The sequence below is a fragment of the Manacus vitellinus genome, unplaced genomic scaffold (genome assembly GCF_001715985.3).
Source record: "Manacus vitellinus isolate BGI_N305 unplaced genomic scaffold, ASM171598v3 scaffold_9_pilon, whole genome shotgun sequence".
In the NCBI taxonomy this organism is placed as follows: domain Eukaryota; kingdom Metazoa; phylum Chordata; class Aves; order Passeriformes; family Pipridae; genus Manacus; species Manacus vitellinus.
In genome coordinates this window covers 14,064,512-14,084,176 of record NW_021940917.1, presented here as the reverse complement: position 1 = coordinate 14,084,176, position 19,665 = coordinate 14,064,512, and the positions used below count along the sequence as shown (strand labels likewise).

At 38.8% G+C, this 19,665-nt stretch overlaps 2 protein-coding genes across 2 annotated transcripts in view; one reads left to right on the top strand and one right to left on the bottom strand.

Moving 5' to 3' along the window:
* SERF1A (small EDRK-rich factor 1A) overlaps positions 1-1,967 on the bottom strand; it is a 7,319-nt gene extending 5,352 nt beyond the window's left edge. The window contains exon 1 of the mRNA XM_029965454.1: positions 1,937-1,967. Within this exon, the coding sequence (XP_029821314.1) occupies positions 1,937-1,967 (31 nt within the window). The remainder of the gene's footprint in view (positions 1-1,936) is intronic.
* Positions 1,968-4,267: 2,300 nt separating this feature from the next.
* Positions 4,268-19,665, top strand: part of BDP1 (B double prime 1, subunit of RNA polymerase III transcription initiation factor IIIB) — a 47,226-nt gene continuing 31,828 nt past the window's right edge. Inside the window, exons 1-16 of the mRNA XM_029965453.1 lie at positions 4,268-4,353; positions 4,962-5,514; positions 6,159-6,265; positions 7,235-7,294; positions 7,639-7,779; positions 8,663-8,796; positions 9,814-9,908; positions 10,493-10,547; positions 11,205-11,348; positions 12,945-13,226; positions 13,553-13,727; positions 14,731-14,890; positions 17,095-17,171; positions 18,569-18,713; positions 18,847-18,926; positions 19,519-19,665. The exon at positions 19,519-19,665 is cut by the window's right edge and continues 2 nt beyond it. Of these exons, the coding sequence (XP_029821313.1) occupies positions 4,268-4,353; positions 4,962-5,514; positions 6,159-6,265; positions 7,235-7,294; positions 7,639-7,779; positions 8,663-8,796; positions 9,814-9,908; positions 10,493-10,547; positions 11,205-11,348; positions 12,945-13,226; positions 13,553-13,727; positions 14,731-14,890; positions 17,095-17,171; positions 18,569-18,713; positions 18,847-18,926; positions 19,519-19,665 (2,441 nt within the window). The remainder of the gene's footprint in view (positions 4,354-4,961; positions 5,515-6,158; positions 6,266-7,234; positions 7,295-7,638; positions 7,780-8,662; positions 8,797-9,813; positions 9,909-10,492; positions 10,548-11,204; positions 11,349-12,944; positions 13,227-13,552; positions 13,728-14,730; positions 14,891-17,094; positions 17,172-18,568; positions 18,714-18,846; positions 18,927-19,518) is intronic.

Sequence of the window (19,665 nt, the reverse complement as noted above, 5' to 3'; positions counted from 1 at the left end):
TTGGGGGCTCGTCCCGAAGAGCTCCTGGGAGACCCCGCGGTCGGTGCCCGGTGTCAGCGCGTACGTGGTTGTCGGACAACGACTTCTGGGTGTTTGACGCGTTCGCAGCTTAAGCAGAACCTGAGCTGCGGTCCCGCAGCAGGTGCTTGGAATGGGCTGCCCAGGGAGGTGGTGGAGTCACCGTCCCTGGAGGGGTTCAAGGAAAGACTAGACGTGGCACTTGGTGCTGTCGTCTAGTTGGCATATTGGTGTTTGGCCGTAGGTTTGATTCGATGATCTCGGAGGTCTTTTCAAACCTAATTGATTCTGTAAGATAAAACTGCGAAGCAGGGACCCGGTGTGGTCTGGCACTCGGTTTCTGGCTCTGCAGCAGCCGGGAGCCCCGGTTTGCTGTGTACAGCAAAAATTCCTTGTGCTCCGTAATCGGATGACTTTGATTCTGCATTCCTGCAGCACTTACTCCTTTGTATTCACCTCTCCGTGCATTAACAAGGGAAGACTTTCTAGTATTTTTCCTTTTCGACTATTCAGTTATTGTAGCGCAAGCACGTTGTAAAGTTGGTCGTAGGACCAGTCCTTGAGGACCTTCCTGTTGTAGTTTAACCCTGACTGGATGCTAAGCCTTTGCTTGCTTCATCACGCCCCTGCCCCCTCCCAGCCCCATGGGATGGGCAGAAAATCAAAAGGGCAAAAGTGCAAGAATCCTCTTGTCAGGATAAAGATAGTGTAATATATAAAGCAAAAGATGTGCAAGTAGGCAAAGCAAGATTGGGAACTCATTTACCACTTCCCATCATCAGGCAGGTATTTTACTGTCTCCAGGAAAGTGGGGCTCCATTACACGTAACAGTTGCTTGGGAAGAAAAACGTCGTAACTCCAGATGTCCTCCTGTGTTCCTTCTTCCCCGGCTTTTACTGAGGAACATGATGCCACATGGGATATCCCTTTGGTCATCTGGTGTCAGCTGTCCCCGCTGTGTTGCCTCCCAGCTTCTTGCCCATCCCCAGTCTGCTGGGTCATGGGGCACCATGAGAGAAGACCTTGGTGCTATTTAATCATTGCTCAGCAATAGCTGGAACCTGGGTGTGCTGTCAACACTCTTGTGGTCACAAATCTGAAACAATAGATCAGCTACTGTAACTCTGTCCCCTCAAAAGCAGTACAGACCAGTTTTTCAGGAAATTTCCCCAGTCTGATGTTTACTTTTCACAACAACCTTCCTACTTCTTTTAAGTTCTGCATCTTTTATGAATATCTCTATTCTTTTGGTTGAAGCTTGTCCTTTATAACAGTGTGACAAGGTCTTACAGTCTTCTGTTTCTTGTGACTAGAAATTCTGATATCAGAGTAGTTGGCATGACATGTCTTTAGGAAACCCATGCTGCCTCTTTTTCGGCTTGTGTCTTACATCTTCTTTTGCATTGTGCTTTAAGGATGTTTTTCTTTCAGGTTTTATTTATAAAATTCACTTGTTACAAAGATTATGTTACTAGATCTTTTGCAATCTGATACTTTGTTCTTAAATGAAAACATTCTTACTATTTTTCACTTTTGTGATATTGTTGCTAATTCAGGAGATTTGTTAAAGACTTTCATATTTGTAGTTTAACCAGTGCTTCAGTGGAATATAACATTGGGTTTCAAAACTAGATACCGGTGCTATTCGGAAAGGCACTCTGATCTATTCTCATGGCTTAAAAAACAGAGCTTTGCCATATAACCTTATGACAAGGTAGCCCACCCACTGATAAGGGGAAGCCAGTTGATGTAATCTTTTTGGATTTCAGTAAAACCTTCAATCCTGTCTCTCACAGGATCCTTCTGGCAAACTGTCCAGCCCACAGCTGGATAAACACATCATGTGCTGAGTGAACAATTGGCTCACGGGTCGAGCACAGAGGGTAACAGTGAATGGGGTGACATCAGACTGCTGACCTGTCACTGGTGGGGTTCCACAGGGCTCCATGTTGGGCCCTGTGCTCTTCAACATCTTCACAAATGACTTGGACACAGGACTGGAAGGGATACTGAGCACATTTGCAGATGACACAAAACTGGGAGGAGCTGTTGACACCCTCACAGGCAGGGAGGCCCTGCAGAGAGACCTCAACAAATTGAGGACTGGGCAATCACCAGCCATATGAAGTTCAACAGGGGGAAATGCCAGACCTGCATCTGGGATGGGGCAATCCTGGATGTTTGTACAGACATGCTGGAAAGCAGTGCCATGGAAAGGGACCTGGGGGTCCTGGTCAATGGCAAGTTGAATCTGAGTCAGCAGTGCCCTGGTAGCCAGGAGGGCCAACCCTGTCCTGGGGGCATCAGGCAAAGCATCACCAGCTGGTCGAGGGAGGGGATTGTCCTGCTCTGCTTTGCACTGGGGCAGCCTCACCTTGAATATTGTGTGCAGTTTGGGGCACTGCAATATAAGAAAGATATTAAGCCATTAGAGAGTGTCCAAAGGAGGGCAGTGAAGATGGTGAAGGGCCTTGAGGGGAAGCTGTGTGAGGAGCGGCTGAGGGCACTTGGTGTGTTCAGCTGGAGAAGAGGAGGCTGAGGGGAGAGCTCATTGCAGTTACAACTTCCTTGGGAGGGGAAGAGGAGGGACAGGCACTGATCTCTTTTTTGCAGATCAGTGACAGGACCTGAGGGGATGGCATGAAGCTGAATCAGGTTGGATATCAGGAAAAGGTTTTTCACCCAAAGGGTGGTTCATTGAACAGGCTCCCAAGGGAAGTGGTCACAGTGCCAAGCCTGACAGAGTTCAGGAAGCTCTCAGGCACATGATGCGATTCTTGGGGCTGCACAGGGCCAGGAGTTGGACTTTGGTGATCCTTGTGGGTCCCTTCTACGTCAGGATATTCTGTGATTTTAAGTAACAGGCACATAAAATATTTTTCTCAATAAATATAAAAAATACCCAAGCTTACAAATGCACAAAACCATACCCTTCTGTTAAAAAAAAATAAAAGAAGAGCAATTGTAAGACAATTAAAACTGTTTTAAAATTGTTCATGTTGAATGTGTTTGCCAACACTTTGGAAGGTGTGGGATGTGTTTAAGGGTGAGCTTCTTTGGAGATGTGTGGATTTGGAAAATATTCTTCTTAGAAGAAGAGACCTGTGAACCACTGGAGAACTATGGTGGGTTCCACAACTCAGCTGGACAGAGAAGGTGGTATCCAACTTGAAATGCTGGGAGACTCCCAGGGGAACTTACAGTCCTGGGAGAAAGTAGAAAAGGCATGGGTGAGAGCTGCTCCCTTCCTTCCCCTATTTGATCACCTTAAGTTCCACTAAAAAGCTGGTTCTTAAAGTTCTTGGTTGCTTCTGAAGGTGTACAGCAACCAAACAGGAGAGAGCAAATAGGGATTTTTTGCAGAGCAGACAGTGTTGGCTTTTTGGGGAGCTCTAGATATCTTTCTAGGTGATGCATTTTAGAAATTGGTTGTCTGGGTGTCTCTGTCTCTAAGGAAGAGTGGATTTGACAGAAGTCACACAATTTGATTTCCTGGGTGAGGTATTTGGTGTTGTGTAGTGTGCAAGAAAAGTAAAGGTAAATGCGAAAATGTCTTGCATATCTATCCTTCCAAATCACAGCATTCCTTCTCAGCTGCTCAAATCTGTGTCTGTAGCATTGGTTACTTTACCCTGTTTTGTTTTCAGGGAAGTGAAAATTTTCAAAGCATAAGATAATTCTTTTTTTTTTTTCATACAGTTTCTGCTAAATTGTGTTTAACTGTTCAGAAATCCAACGTGGCACTCTGATTAAAAACTCCACAAAACACAGGTGGTACGGAGAAGGTGAAAAAGAATTACTTTCCACTGTCTCCTGCTGTACAAAGAACAGAGGGTGTTGAAAGGAATTTGCAAGGATCTCATTCAAAACACACAGGCAGGCACCGTGCAATGACCCCTCTAAACTCCTCTTCCAGTGATGTTCTGTGTACTAGAAATGTTTATGAACTCACAGTGTGGGACAAACTGATTCAGCCATTTAACAGAGGCTGCTTGATGAAACCCATTATATGCAGCATTTGCCTGAATCACAGGCAATAGCTGGAGAGGATTTAGAAAAGTTTCTCTGCTTTTCTTATATTCCTTGAAAGGCATTTGCACCTGATCATTTTTGAAAATGGCTAAGTGAACTATGGGTGTGGTTGTCCTCATATACAGAAACAGGGCATGGTTCCAATGTAAAATTAAAAAAAACCCCTCTTTATGACTCAGTTATAATTCTACTGCAGTCTTACTGTGAGCAACAGCCATGAAGCTGAACCCTGGAGGAGTCAGCAGATTTGGGGAGATCATAATTGTTCGCAATTTTACTTGCACTTTGAAAGTTATTTCTGTGTAAATGATGGGAAAAGTACTTATATAAGAAGGCTTTCCAGGGAAGCTGAGAGTTGTTGATGTGTTAAGTGTAAGCAGCAGCCAGTTTGCCTGCTGAAGTTTTTCTGAAATTCACAGTTTACATATCATCTACTTGCAAATGTGTATGTAAGAGGAATGTTAACATTTATTGTAATAAAAATCATCAAACTGCTTGTGACATACAGCTTTATTAAAATGTTTTTAGTATATCACCTGTGTTATGTGATATATTTATTTATATATTTATTTTTTATATTTTTTATTTATTTTTTATAAAGCTTTATTGTACCAGTATTTTTAGCTGAAAGGAGAGAGCCTTCCAAAAAAAGAAGTGGGGGGTGGGGACATGTTACTGTTGTGGGCTAGTTGATGAGTAATTAATATTAGAAAATAATATACCAGCTCTTATAGCTGATTGGTTTATGAAGAAGTACCAGCTACACCTTGATTCTAGCATTGCTTTTTGTATATAACAGTTTTCCTGTAGCAGGGGGTTTATACTGATTTACCCATAAAAATATCTCGAAAGTGAGAGTGAAAAATCTGTCACCATAAAGTCCTTCAGAATAATCTCTTAAATTTTCCAGCGATGACAAGGCTGATGGTTCCAGTGGTGCTGGGGAAGCTAGTAAACCTGCAGAGATGCCTACGCAGAGAAGAAAACGGATCTCCACCATGCCAAATCTTGTCAAACCCAGAGCTGGACCTTCATCTGCTCAGCGTTCTGCACCAAGACTGCAGAGGCGAACATCACAGGCTCCTGATGGCGGTGTTTCATTTCAGAAGGATTCCCCCACACCAGAAAAGAGTAGTGTTGAGAGCTCTTTAAAGTCTCCCGTGCTTCCTGAGAAGAAAACACCTGTGCCACAAGTGCCACAGTTTTCACCGCTAAAGAAATCGGTGAATAAAGAGCAAACTGTAGGTGTGGCTGCTCAGAAAAATGATGACAGTTTGCAGAAGAATGTACCCTCTCCCCTCAAGGAGAGACCAACACAGGAGAGATCAGAAACACAGGAGGAAAAGCTTCCTATGAAACCTTCTCCTGAAAAAGAAAAACGAACGTGTTCCGACCGTGAAAGGATCCTCAAAGCTCGGAAGTTAAGAGAAATGCTTAAAGAAGAGCTGAAGAAAGAGCGGATGGTAAGACCTCTGTGCTGAGCTGTGCTGGTTTGTAAAGGGCAAGGCGTGTGATTCACCTAACATGTATTATCTCTTTGCATTAGTGGTTTCTGGTGGTCATCAGCTGCTCAGTGCTAATAGTCTGTGATACCTCATAACTCCATATGGGTTTGTTCTGTTTAGAAGCAGTAGTAGAACTTTGTCCACTAATAATATGAATTTCACAAGAAATTGTGTATTGCTTCATTTGATTAGACCCACAGGTCTTTTTGACATTACACCTGGTATTATTTTATAGTCAGCATTCGAATTTTAAAGTTTCACAGTTGGTATTAAGTAGGGAAGTGTGCTGTAAGAAGCTTGGAATTTGGTATTTCTCATAGTGTTTCAAGTGGATCATTGTCTGAGTTCTGTAATTCTGAATAACTTTAACATTTATTTCTGCCAGATGGTGGATTTCTCTGAAAGGTTGTCTCTGATGCCCTCTTGACAAAGGGACACTTTTAATATAATCGTATTTTTGTTCTTGGTGGTGGTGTGTGTGTGTGAACAATAGAACTCCCTGAATGGGGTACTTTATAAGCAAACAAAAATATTAATTTGTGAAATGTAAAGTACTTCCAGGGTGAATCTGAGTGGGTTTGTTTTTATTTTTTGTATGGAAGAAGTTGAAACACAGGCCCCCAATAATCGAAGGGCGTTCTCCACCAGATCGTTCTAAGATGACCATGAGAGACTTGATATACTATCTGCCAGAAAACAATCCTATGAAGTAAGTATGACTTCTTTTTCTCTCTCCTTAAGCTAAATTATTTTTCTACCTGTTTAATACTTAACTCTGGAGTATTAGCACAGATGCAGTGTTATTGCAATGGGAATAAAAGCTTCTATTTCACATCTACAGAAATGAGAATAGTGATTAATGTACTTGTTGAAATACACAAACATGAACCTTTCCCAAGTATTAATTTATCTCTGTAGAAATACAGAATAGTCAAATTTTTTTTTTTTTCCCCAGTATTTTTAGTTATGGCTGCTAGGAATGTTATGATTGCCTACCAGGTCTAATGGACTCAGGAAGCTAAGGATTTCTCCTTCCAGGTGCTGAAGTGCAAAATGCACTGCAAGACCCATGAGGTCTTTACGTTCCATCTGGATGGATGTAGCTGCTGCTGTTCTGTTTACATGTTTCACCAGCAGCAAGGCTGAGTGAGCATCCCAGGGGTGCACAGACACAGGGAACACTAATGCAACTGGCTGCACAGGGCCAGGGCCTTTTTCCTGCAGCTGCCAAAAGCAATCACATAAATAGAAGTACGGTTATCCAAATCTTGTTCTTTCTCTTAGTAGCTGATAAGTTTTCTGGTACTGTCTGTTATCACCTGCTTGTTAATGTTTGTGTGTTTATGTGTTTTATTGATCATTTTCCTTGTTATTTTTTCTTTTACACTGAAGAGTCCTTCAGGAGGTAATGAGCAGGATACTCCTACATTTCTTGTACTTTACAATGGATTACTGCTCAAAGTATCTTTTTTTGTGCTTGCTGACACAAGAAAGAGCAAAATTCATTAAGCATTAAGTGGTTGTTTAGTTAGACTTAAGTCTAGATGTGATACAAAGAATGGACAAAAAAAAACTTTGTGTTTTTTTTTGTCCATTGTCTAGTAAAAGCCAGGTTTGTGGAATGAAGCAGAAATGTATCTGTATAAACAATCATCTCAAGCTTTTTATGAAATTCCAGGTCTTCACTGGCAGAAGAAAAGAGAACAGAAAAAAATTCTGCGCTGAGTCAACTGAGAGGGTTAGTCTTGGTGAAGTATAGTCAAAAATTTTCTGGTGTTAAAAAAAACATGTTTCTGTGGTAATACAGTCTCAGTCTATTTTTTTAATGTTTCAGTATCACAGCCCTTATTTATAAGAAATTGTAATTTGGGAATGTAGGCTGGTTAAAGAACATTTTGCTTTCAGTATTACATTTGTGCATATTTCCATTTTACAATAGAATGAAAAGCTGATTTCAGAGTTTATGTATTGACTAACTCATTGATGTGTTGCTTTGCTGAGTGGTTCATTAAATTGGTGAAATGTCTGGTATACTGAGCAGCAATTCAAAACTATTTTTGCTTGTTGTCTTAAAAATTGTAGGCAGGAGGAGAAAAGTACTCTTGGTCATGAAGAAGAGGAGGAGGAAGAAGAAGAAAATGGGGAGGAGAGTCAGGATGGCCCACTTCTAGTTCCTCGTGTGAAAGTGGCAGAAGATGGTTCGATTATTCTGGATGAAGAAAGGTAACAAATCCTGTGCCTGTCTCATGGACAATACATACTGCATTGCAGCTTAGTTTGGGGATAGAGAACAGTTCTACTTTGGCCTGGGGCAAGCATGAGTATGTATTTGTGTGTTGAGAGTTGAGATGCACTTACTTAGGAAACAGTGCAAGTATGTGGCAAAGGAGCAGCAGTTCTCTGCATCTCAGTAGCGGCAGACTTTATAAGAAATGTTTTTGGAGAAGGAGATAAAGAGGAAAATGTATTTCATTACAGAGAACGAACACTGAGGATTTGTCAAACTTTCAAATGTCTTCTGTTTAACTGACTGTTTTGTTTCTTAGAGTTAACATGTATCTGCTTACTGTTACTTGGTTTTCAGTATGATTTGCTCCAGCTTTGCATTTTGCATGTTGCTGCTTTATTCTTCTGTGAGTGTTTTCAGAAAATTTGCTTAGCATATGACTTTTAAAAAGTAGATTATTGAATTATTGAGTTCCCCAAAAGTATTACTAGCATGAGATTTAGGCCAAGGTTTAAGGGTAGAGCAGGCCTGGTAAAAGAATTTGAAAGTGTTCTAGAAGGATGTTGGGAGGCTCTTGTGGTTTTGCAAAATAAATTTCTTGAATGTTAAGAAGTCTTTTTTTAAAGATACTTAATTATGTCTATCTGTACTATACCGATAAAAAGGAAAAAGCAAATTTACTTACAGGCTGAGTAGGGTAGTGATTTCTTGCTGCATTCTCCCATTAAAGTACATGTTAATGTAATTATTAAACTTAGTTACAAAGTACAAATGCTCGCTTGTGGCATGAAAAATTTGAATATTTGTCTTACAAACATCTGCTGTGTGTCTTCTTAGCAATATTTTCAGATAAGTCTCTTTGTGTGTTTGCTATTCCAGCTTAACTGTAGAAGTTCTAAGAACAAAAGGTCCATGTGTTGTGGAAGAAAATGATCCCATCTTTGAGCGTGGCTCTACAACTACATATTCCAGCTTCAGGAAAAGTTTTTACACAAAACCGTGGTCAAATAAAGGTGAGTATATTTTTGGTTTAAAATTTCAAGTCTGCAGTAAAGTCTTGCTTTTCCACCTATGCTTTATGCTTGACTTCTTTTTTTTCCCTAATGGAGTAAATGGATCTACTTATGTGTCGTGTACTGTCAACCCTCCCAACTCCTACAACAAGAAGAGCTATGATTTTTACTGTGAAAATTGGTATATTTAAAGAATCCAGTGCCTTATTATATATTATACATAGGCTACCTGTGATTTTTTTCTTTTCTGTCATGGATGTTTAATGCTAAAAAATGCTGAAAAATGCTAGTCTGCTTTATCAAAAGTATAATTTTTGATTCTGGTGTACAGATCAACTGCTCTATATGGAGCAGTTAGTACTTTTTAACTCGGTTATTCCAACCTGGGCAGGAATAAATCACAGAAAGCATCTCTGGACTGATTTCAGTGTAAATAGACATCTGTTCTTATGAGAGGGTGGCTTGTTTTTTCTTTTTTTATTACTCCTGCTGTGAATTGGTTATTATCTCTAGGCTGACAACACCATTGCTAGACCTTTTACAATTGGGAAGGACTTTTTACACCTGTAGATGGAAAAATTTAGCTTCAGAATTCACTGTGCTCCTTCTGGGAAGAATTGACTGTGCACTCTTTTCCTATTAAATAATAGTGGTGTTTTACGTGGTGTTTTTCTGATTTCTGTTTGTGCTTGTGTTCATAATAAAAATGGACGTTGACAATTTGGGGTTGGTTAGTTTGATTTACTAGCTTTACAAAACATATTTCACACTCTGCAGTTTTAGCATGTTAGACAATTCTTTCTGTTGATAGTTCATTCAGCAAATGTTACTAGAGATACGTAGCTAAAATAACAGATATACTCCAGCTCACCTGGACTTGCAGCTATGGTAGGTAAACTTGAAGTTACTGATCTCATAGCATTAAGTCTGCAAGGTGTTTTTATTTCTGAGAGCAAGGAGGATGGTTTAGTAAATGCTTAAATGCGTATGATATTTTTTCTTATTGTTTTTCTCTAGAAACAGATATGTTCTTTTTAGCTATCAGCATGGTAGGAACAGACTTCTCCTTGATTGGACGGCTGTTTCCTCATAGAGCCAGAGCAGAAATCAAGGTAAAAATTAAAGCACTCAATAAAGCAACTAAACATCTGGTTTTGCTTTTCTTTTTCTCATTTGCATTCCCATGCTTCCTCTGTTAGTATTGATATTTTTGATGCTACTGTGTCTGTAGTAGTGCTTTTTTTAATACCTGTTTCAAGAGGTTGTAAGCATCTGAAACATTATTTGCTGTTTGAATTTGGATCGATGTATGTAGTAAATCTAGCATAGTTAGACACAGTTTGTCTTTATTTTAAATGAAGAGTGATGATAAGCATAAGTGGTTGTTTGATGGTGGTCTTCAGTGTTGTTTCTTTTGTGGCATACAGCTGGGGAAGTCTATTATATTTCAAACCTTGCTCAGATTGAAAGTCAGGACAGAGGTGTTGAAAGTAATAAAAGCAGTATATCTGGTGATATCTACTGGTGACAGATTTTATATTTAAAAATTAATTACAAACTTTTGTTCTGTGAGTGTCTATGTAAATTCAGCAACTTCAGTTGGCTTGCATTGAAGGCTTATCTTGATCTGCCATTTTGTATAACATGCTGTTACATTTCTTGCTTAACGAAAAGACAACCGTGTGTTTGCTTTTAGAACAAGTTCAAACGTGAGGAAAAAGCTAATGGATGGAGAATAGACAAAGCTTTCAGTAAGTAATGTACCCCACCCTACAATGAGTCATTAAATGGTAGTCTATTTTCAGAGTAATTTTTGTACTTTGCCTTGCTTGAATTAATTATAAGGAAGTTTTTGCTCATAGGTGAGTCCAGTAGCTGTGGAATCTTAGGTTTTTATAACAGGCATGGTTCACAATGAAGATCTCGAGGTTTATTTTCTTTTTTAGGTGTCTGCTTAGCGAGATTAATATAAACTTTCGTATATATATTCAGTTGAAGGTTATTCTGATTCATGGGAATTTCTAGCAAGGTTATTTATTGTAAACTGCTTTGAGAGTCCTTTAAGAATTTTTTTGTTAATTGAATGAGGTACATATGTCCTAGAGCAGCATGTTAATACATTATTTGATACTATGGTACAATTTGAGTATTTGTCAGGTCTTAAATTTTCTGAACTACTTAGTTTTGTAATTTGGGGTTTTTTTTAAAACCAATCTACCATAATCCATGTTGCCTTTTTGTCACCATTAGTCCCTGCTCAAGTGATACAGAAGATATTTTTCAGAAGAACACTCTGTTGATATAACTGTTGCTTTTTAATATCATGTCACTGATTATTTTACAAACCTGAAACTCAAAAAAATCATGAAGTTTGAAATCTGTTCTATTTCTTTGCTTTAATCTGATAGAAGAAAAACGACCCTTTGATTTTGAATTCTTTGCCCAACTGCTTGAGAAGGTCTTAGCAGATGAGGAAAAGAGGAAACAAAAGACTGTTAAAAGCCAGAAGCCAAAGGAAAGGAAGTCACCAAGGCCTCGGAAGAAGTCAAAAGGTACTTTAAAAGAGTGCTTGAGGTGGCATTACAGAACAGTGGTCAGTAATGTGCTACTAGATGAAAAATCACATAGGGAATCTTTTCCTTCTCTGTTGTGAATGGGGCAAGAGGATCCTAGCCTTGTAGTATAACTTTTCAGGTGTAGTTTACTGGTGTGTGGGATGGTAATAATTACTAACAGCAGAAACGTGAGACTGCAGTGAAATAAGTGCTCTTTCGCAGTCTGAAGCACTGCTGTTCTAATTTACCAGTTGATAAGTATCTCTGTAAGTTGCTAATGAATTCACTTGTAGAATCCTTGAGCCAAAATCATATTTTTGGCAAGCTCTTCTGTGATTTATTTTAGATATGAATTACATTTGGAACCCTCTTCTTTTGAGGGTTCTGTTTCTTCTTTAAGAGTAGTTTGACTTCCTAAGTCTGAAGAGTGTGTTTCTTTTCAGAGACTCTTATAAAAGTTGTTTTATCTTTCTTGTCTGTTCAAAATAAAGATTATGTTTAATTACCGTGTTTAATTACTGTAACAGTGTCTTAATTACTTTAGTACCTGGGAAAGGACCTTTCACCTTTGTGCCTAAATTAAAAACAGTTATAGTGACACCATTTCATAAACATTGTGCTAATTCTATGGGATTGTTCACTTGTTTGTTCCATAAGGACCCATTCTTTTTTAAGTGGTATTGTGTAAAAAACAAGTGAACAACCCTTTTAAAGGGGATGCTAGCTAGGAAACAAAATCAGTGTTTAGTTCTTAAAATCGAAATAGTTGCTATTTTCTATAGCCTTGGTTTTTGGATTTGATTAAGTAAAATATCCCATCTGTTAGGACTTAACAGCCATATAGAGAAATTCTGTTTGTACACTTCATTGATAGATCAAAAGTACTTAACGTGTAGAGCAATGTGAGTATGCTTTTCTACTTCTCTTGCATTTTGGAGTTTTAATTACAGGGGAACAAATTCATTTAAGAGTAATGAAAAGGACAAGGAAAGGTTCTTGGTGGTTTATGTTCTACATAAATACAGGATCAAGACAAAATGTCCTTAAAACAGTAGAGAAGAGAATTTTAGAATCTCATTAAACCCAAAAAATAACTTGTCAGTTACTAGCTAGACAATATTTCAACTTTCTTATGTAAGGAAGCACGATCAACTGCAAAACATTTCATGGTAAAAAATTACGTTTTCATGGCATATATTCTGCAACCATCATCACCTCTTTCTGCAGAGATACGATTATTCTTTCTGGAATAGCAACGTCTGTTTTCCCTGAATCCAAATGTGACTGTGTAATCTGCTAAAAAGCATAGGAGCAATAACATTTACTAAATTTGCTTTACATCCCATATTGACCTTCCCCTTGTGAAGTGTCCTGGGTACAGAATGTGTTTTGCGTTTAATGTTGAAGTTAATCTGTGCTGAAGCTTTTCTGTTAAGTCAGTGACTGCCTTCTCATGGTCCTGCTCATATGTCTGGCAGTATATTGGCAGTGATGTACGAATACACAAGATGTTGCTAATAAAAATGCCTGTGCTGTTTATGGCTGTGTATTACTCCACCAGTCTATTAACCAGGAACCATAATGTCTCAGTAGCAAAAGCTGCCAGCACAGGAGCTGCTGATGATCAAGATGAACTTCAGGAAGCCAGAATTTCTGATGAAGAAACAGAAGCAGACGGTGTGACGGCTGAGAAAGAAAATGAGGAATCTCTGGGCATTTCTGAACAGGCAGAAGAACAGGTTGCGTTAGAAGCATTAGCAAAAAAGAAGAGAAAGAAGAAGAGAAAAGATGATCTTGAAGAGGAGGTAGAGAATATTCCAGAAGAAATGTCTGTCCCTTCAAAAATTGCTGAAGAAGGGAAATCCTCTAATAAAAGTAAGAGGCAAAAATGCTCAAACGTTAAAATATAAATTTTATACAAAGACATTGTGAACTTAAAAAATGAGAATTTGGTCTGTAATTTCTGTTGCTGATCTGCCTTCGGAGGTTGTGGAACAATGCCTTTCAAGATCAGCTTTCTTACTAAATCTAAAATCTATTTTAGCTGAGAACAGTTATCTTAAATCTTAACACTTGGTCTTTTTCTACTGGGATTTTTGGTATTAAATTAACTCTTCTTCACTGCAGCTAGGATTTGAGAATTGGAATTCGAAGACGTTTCCCAGAATGTCCAGATTGATTTAATTCTTGTTAATTCTCAGGGAAAAAAGTGGTACATGATACAAGCAATGACAGTCATACTACTTGTAGAGAAGAACTGGATTGTGCTATTGAAGGAAAACAAGATGAAACTGCTGTCACAGAGGAAGAGAGATCAGAGTCCTTTTTACCAGTGACCGACCAAATGGAGAGAGAAGGTGGTGTTGATTTATGCAGGTAATGTTTATAATGGAAAGCTTAGGCAAAATAAAAGAGTTAAAAGTATTTATTTTGGTTTTATTTATTCATATTAACTGCCACAGAATGTGCAGGGTTTTGGTTTCTGAGAACTGTCCTGGGTTTTAGTAAACTGTTTATGATTTACACAATCAAACGTATGAAAATATTCTCTGCCCTGATGGGCTGCACTTGCAAAATTGATGTACATTAATACTAAAGTCACTTACAAAACTGATTGCATTCTTTTTGAGTGTTTAGGAAGAGCATTGGTTTATCCTAACTCCTAATATTTCTCTTCAAGCAGTGGTTGATAATGTTGCTAAGCAGTGTTGCTATATGCTTGAAAAATTTGTCTGTTTTTAATAAAATGGTTCTTGTGGAAAAGGAACGTTGCTTAGACTGTATTTTTGCAGAACCTGAGTGGGAGGCTATCTTTTGTTTTGTTCAATTTTGGGCATACTTTTACTTATAAGAAAGTGAATATTTATTAGACTTGATATATGTGAAAGTGGTAAATGTAAAAATTGATTATGAAACTGTGAGTGCAACTTGAGAGTCTTGCATGTTAGTTTTATTTAGCTGTATTGCGATTAAAGTTTCTGAGAATCTGTATAAAATAACAATGTCCTTTAATACTTCATTAGAAACATATGAAGGAACAGCTATTTGCCTTTGAACTCAGCATAGATGGTCCCAAAGGATGAGAGGAAAGAAGCTTCTGCATACACTGTTCTTGTTAAAGTTTGTTTTTTAAAAACAATCTAGTCTAGAATAATCAGATCAGATTTAAACATCATTTTATAATAGCAGTGCAAAAGTACAAAAGTTGTTTTAAAGCTCTTATTCTGCAAATACCACTAAAACTTGTAAGATTCTCTGAAACATAGATACTTATGTCGAAATTGCATTGTTTTTCTGTGCAACTTGATCTATCTGTAAACACTAGTAGCTTTTTTTCTAAAAATACACTAATGTTGCTGTACGCTTTTATTTATTTCAGCTTTGAAGATGTCAACAGTGTTATATTAGAAACAGAATCAGCTAAACCGAGAACCGGGGATATTAGAGACGATACATCACAGGAAAGCCAGATTTCAGAGTTACCAGTTTCAAAGATTAGAAGCCAAGAGAGGCAATCTGAAGAAACTAGAGAAACAAAGGTATTTTTATTTTTTATGTAGTTCTTCTCAAGACATTGCCCATTATCATTAGAAAAGATTTGTAAATTAAATCAAAGCCATTTTTTTATTGTTTTTGTGATGATTTCACCACTGGGTGGACAAAAGTCATCAGGTCTAAGAACATCATCAGAATTTAAATAGTATCAGTTTGGCTGGGTTTAATGGATTGTCTGTTAACCTAAATTTATTCAGAGAGTATACTGTGCATGCTTGTCATAGACAAATAAAACAGCAGAACAGTTTAATTATCCAAAAGTGAAGCATTGCAAAGTGAACAGTTAAACCCTGGAGCAGGATTTTGCTGGCATACGCTTACTAGTACAATGTTGGAAACTTATTTGAGGGGGGACAGCATTAGGTTGTTTGTGCTGCCTCAGAGTGGAAACCTCTGTGAACTCTTGTCCACTGTACTGGCTATCATGGGGTGTTCCAGGAATGATATAGGAAACTCGACCAAGATTGAATGATCTCTCCTCAGGTATGTTCTAATGAGGTCCAGCAGTTTAGAAACTTCTGGGATTGCATCTGGTTTATTTTGAAGCCCTTGATGCACCACTTACTCATGACTTTGTCTAGCTGCTTTTTTTGCATCTACCAGTACTTCTGTGATGAATTGCATACCACAGCTGAGATAATTATTTACTTAATTAAAAAAGGGTATTCTTTGGATTGTTTTAAGCATGCTGCATGATAGTTTAATATGCACGATACTTCCGTTGTTAAGTTCCTGTTCATCTTTATGATATTCTTCTTCATCTTCAAGCTATTCTTGTTTATAATGCCGTGTCTCCCTCTCTCTAACAATATTGTTTTCAGGGTGAAAAGTTTTAATCCTACATTTCTCCTCATACAGAGAAAGTTCCATTCCCTTGATAATTCTTGTATCCCGGTTTCATTGTAATTTTTGGAATGTCATATCTAAAAGGCTAAAGAACAAATAATTCGCCTGTTGCATTAGGGAAACACTAACATGTAGAATTTCCTAATATCTCACCACAAACTTTCCCCTTAAGATCATTCTTCATCTTAGAAAGTACAAAAGAAAGGGAGAGCAGTAAAGAGTGTCTACCCTGACTTCAGTAAGGCTTCTATCACTGTCTGTCTCCCCTAACATCCTCTTGTAAGGGAGCTGATGAACCATAGACTGGATGAGCAGACAAGGAAGTGCACTAAAAACTGTCTGAATTGTTGGGTTCAGAGGTTTGTGAACAATGGTACAAAATCCAGCTGGAGACCAGTAACTAGGAGTGTACCCTGTGGGTCAATACTGTGTCGAATCCTGTTCAACACTGCCCTAAATCACCTGGAGGATGGGGCTGGGTGTAACCTCAGCAAGTCTACAGATGAGGCAGATCTGGAAGGAATTGCTGAGACACCAGCAGAGTGTGCTGGCATCCAGAGGGACCTGGAGAAAGGGGCTGACAGGAACCTCAGGAAGTTGGACAAGGGGAGATGCAAAGTCCTTCCCCTGGGGAGGAACAACCCAAGGCAGCAGCACATGCTGCAAGCCAAGCAGGGGGAAAGCAGCTTTGCAGAAAAGAACCTGGGGGTCTTGGTAGTCTCAGAGTTGAAAAAACAGCTGGGCTGCATTAGGAGAAGCATTTCCTGGCATATTGACCAGTTCTGGGCTCCCTGGTAGGAGAGACACGGCCATACTGGACACAGCCTGTCCAAGGGTCTTAAAGATGGCAAAGGGATTGAAGCATCTCTTGTAAGATGAAAGGCTGAAAGAGCAGGAATGGCTCAGCCTAGAAAGAAGGCTCAGGGGGATCTTCAGTAGCTGCATAAGAACCTAAAGGGAGGATGTGAACACAACAGACCCAGGCTTTTTCTGGTGGTGCCCAGTGCCAGAACAAGAGACAAGAGACAATGGGCAAAAAATAGAAGACAAGGAGGTTCCTTCTGAGGATCAGAAAATACCTTTCCACTGTGAGGGGTGCTAAGCCCTGGCACAGGCTGCCCAGAGAGACTGGGGAGTCTCCATCCTTGGCAATACTGAAAAGCTGTGTGGATGTAGGGCACTGGGCAACCAGCTCCAGGTGGCCCTGCTCGATCAAGAGAGTTGTACCAGAAGACCTCTAGCAGACCCTTCCAGCCTCAACCATTGTAGGAATCTTGCTTCTGCTCTTCTTTACAGTAAAAGTTTATTGTTTCTTTTCTACAACATTTTTTTTCTTACTCAGAACAAAGACATACATCACTCACATAGACCAGATGAAAAGCAAAGTGCATCAGAGCGTGGTTCTCAGTCTGAAATCATGTAAGTAGAATTATCTTACCTTGCAGTGGTACTGGAAATAAATCTGTGTCTACTCAATTTGGATATAATTCTGCTTGACCATAGCAAGGTGAACTAGAAGAGAAATCATGATAACGTGTTTTCCGTATATGATGAAGTTTTTTGATAGAAATTTTGATCACTGAAGAGCAATTCATTGGACTAAAACTTAAATGTTAGATGGGAACAGGGAGGAAGACTTAACTAAGTTTAGAAAAAGAAATCTAGCCTATCCGAAGTCAGCAAGAACAAGAGATGAATTTCTGCTACTTTGTGGGTGAAGCTTGCTTGTGAAAGTTGATTTTGTTTTTTTTAATGAAAGGACCTCACTTAATTCTTTGACATTCATAATTGTCCATCAAAGCTTATTAACTGTATGGATTATGTTTATGGTGTATTCCTTCCTTCCTGTTTGGACACTGTTGCTCTTTGGAGCTCAGAGCAAGAATTGAAGAAGATACTCCAAGATGTCTCTGTCTTGCTTGCACTCCTTTATGAAGTTAATCTTTGTGACTATTTCTTACACTGAGCAGTGGTGTTTAAAGAAGTCTGTGCCTTAAGTTTTCCTTTTTTGCGTGATCATCAATTTCTTATTCCATGATATAATTTTTAAAGGTGATTTATGGATGGGCTACTAGTTCATGCTAAATTGGTTTTCATGCTTCTGTCTTTCCCATTTGGAAGGGCTCTTCTGATAAAGACCATCAAAGCTTTATTTGTCCTGCCCTAGGAAGAATATAAGAAAAGGTAGTAGTTCCCGATCTGAAGATAGTTGGTAAGATGCAAGGCTTTGTCACTGTGTGAATCCCCAGATACACCACTGCAATGGTTAAGGACACAGAGAGTGATGTATGTACCCCATTCTTCAGTAATGTGTGGATGTTGGCAGTAGGACTAGGTGTTTGAAAACAGCAGTTCACTGTTCCATGGCTGAGATAGCTTTGAAATGGCTTGGAGGGACAGGAGAGGCAGAGAGAAAATTTTGTATATAGAGCAGATTTCTGTTGTTTCTATTAAACCCAATAAGCCTGTTCACACTGACATTAATTGTGAATCCCTAGGAGATTCATTGACATGAATCCCTAGGAGAAAAGGTATTCCTATTTATTTAATGGCATGAAATGCTTCCTTCAGGTATTTTTAAGTAGATTCACTGAAAGCCATCAAAGTTGTTAAGGTTTATTTGATGTTCTTTCAATAAAGTTGTAGCATGTCTTCTAATATCAAAAAGATGAAATTTTTTTTCTGTTTATTCTCTTGCTGCATGCAGTGTCTTGACTCATGCAGTCTGTGATGCTCTTCAAGCGCATCTTGGACCGTATAAAACTTCATGTGTATATTTGGTAAGCATCTATACCACCTCTTTTTTATGTCTTAAGGAAAACTGAAAAATCAGCAGACAGAAGGCGCTTGCAAAGACCTAAACCCAATTTGATGAGATCATCTGGAAGGAGGGAGACAGCAGCACAAGACAAAATGGAGTCTGAAGCTTCCTCTCCAAACCCTGAGAATACAGAAGAAAAGGTCAGAGGGAGCCGTGTTACTTAATAGTTATGTTCTTGATGCTGTGGAACGGCTACATAAGTAGTATTTTAAGAAATGCTGCTGAGGTATCTACACACTTCTCAAAGGGTAATATTTCTTACCTCAATTCCAGTGCTCTGAGGAGGACAGTAGAAGAAGAAACAGAAATGAAGCCACAGAAGTGGAGAACAGAGATTTGGGTAATGAATCTGAGTAAGTATTGAGGTCACTTCTCCAGTCTCCTGGAATTAACTAAATATAATTGTTAATTTATTCTATACAATGCTCTTATGAAAAGACAACAATAGCGGTGAAGTTTTAATATAAATCTTAAAATTGACTTCAGCATTTTCTTGGATGATATCAGGTGGCACTGTGGTAGAAGGTATGTATTTCTTTTCTGGAAAGTTGAGAAAAGCATTACTTTATGAAGTACCAACTGTGCTTGGAATTTGAAAGGGGAAATTGCGGGAATTGATAACTATGGTTTTGCATTCCTCCTAATCTTTGTTGTCAGCTAAAGGCTCTGCTTCTGATACTTGCAGAGGCAGATACAAGTATGCAGTCTAGGTAAGGTCCTACACTGTGTGAAAAATTAATCTCTTTTTAGTAAGTAGATAAACTGAGTTTCCACACTCTGTAAGACTAAACAAAATTTGTTTCTCATGTGAAGAAACTTGCCTAAATTTGGGCAAATCATTCTAAAGACAATCAGATTCCAGTAAAAAACGCTGTGCAAGTCGCTGAATATACACAGGCTTGAATATTTTGTAGTAAATGTCACTGTTCTGGATCCTTTTTGCAGAGAACCTGAAAAAACTGCAGCTGTAAAGACAGTACTTAGAGGATGTCGACAGAGATTTAAACCTAATATTACAAGAGCATCTGGAAGGAAAGAAGAGCCTGAAAAAGATGCAGGAAATGACAAAATGTCCCATCTACAGCTTAAGGG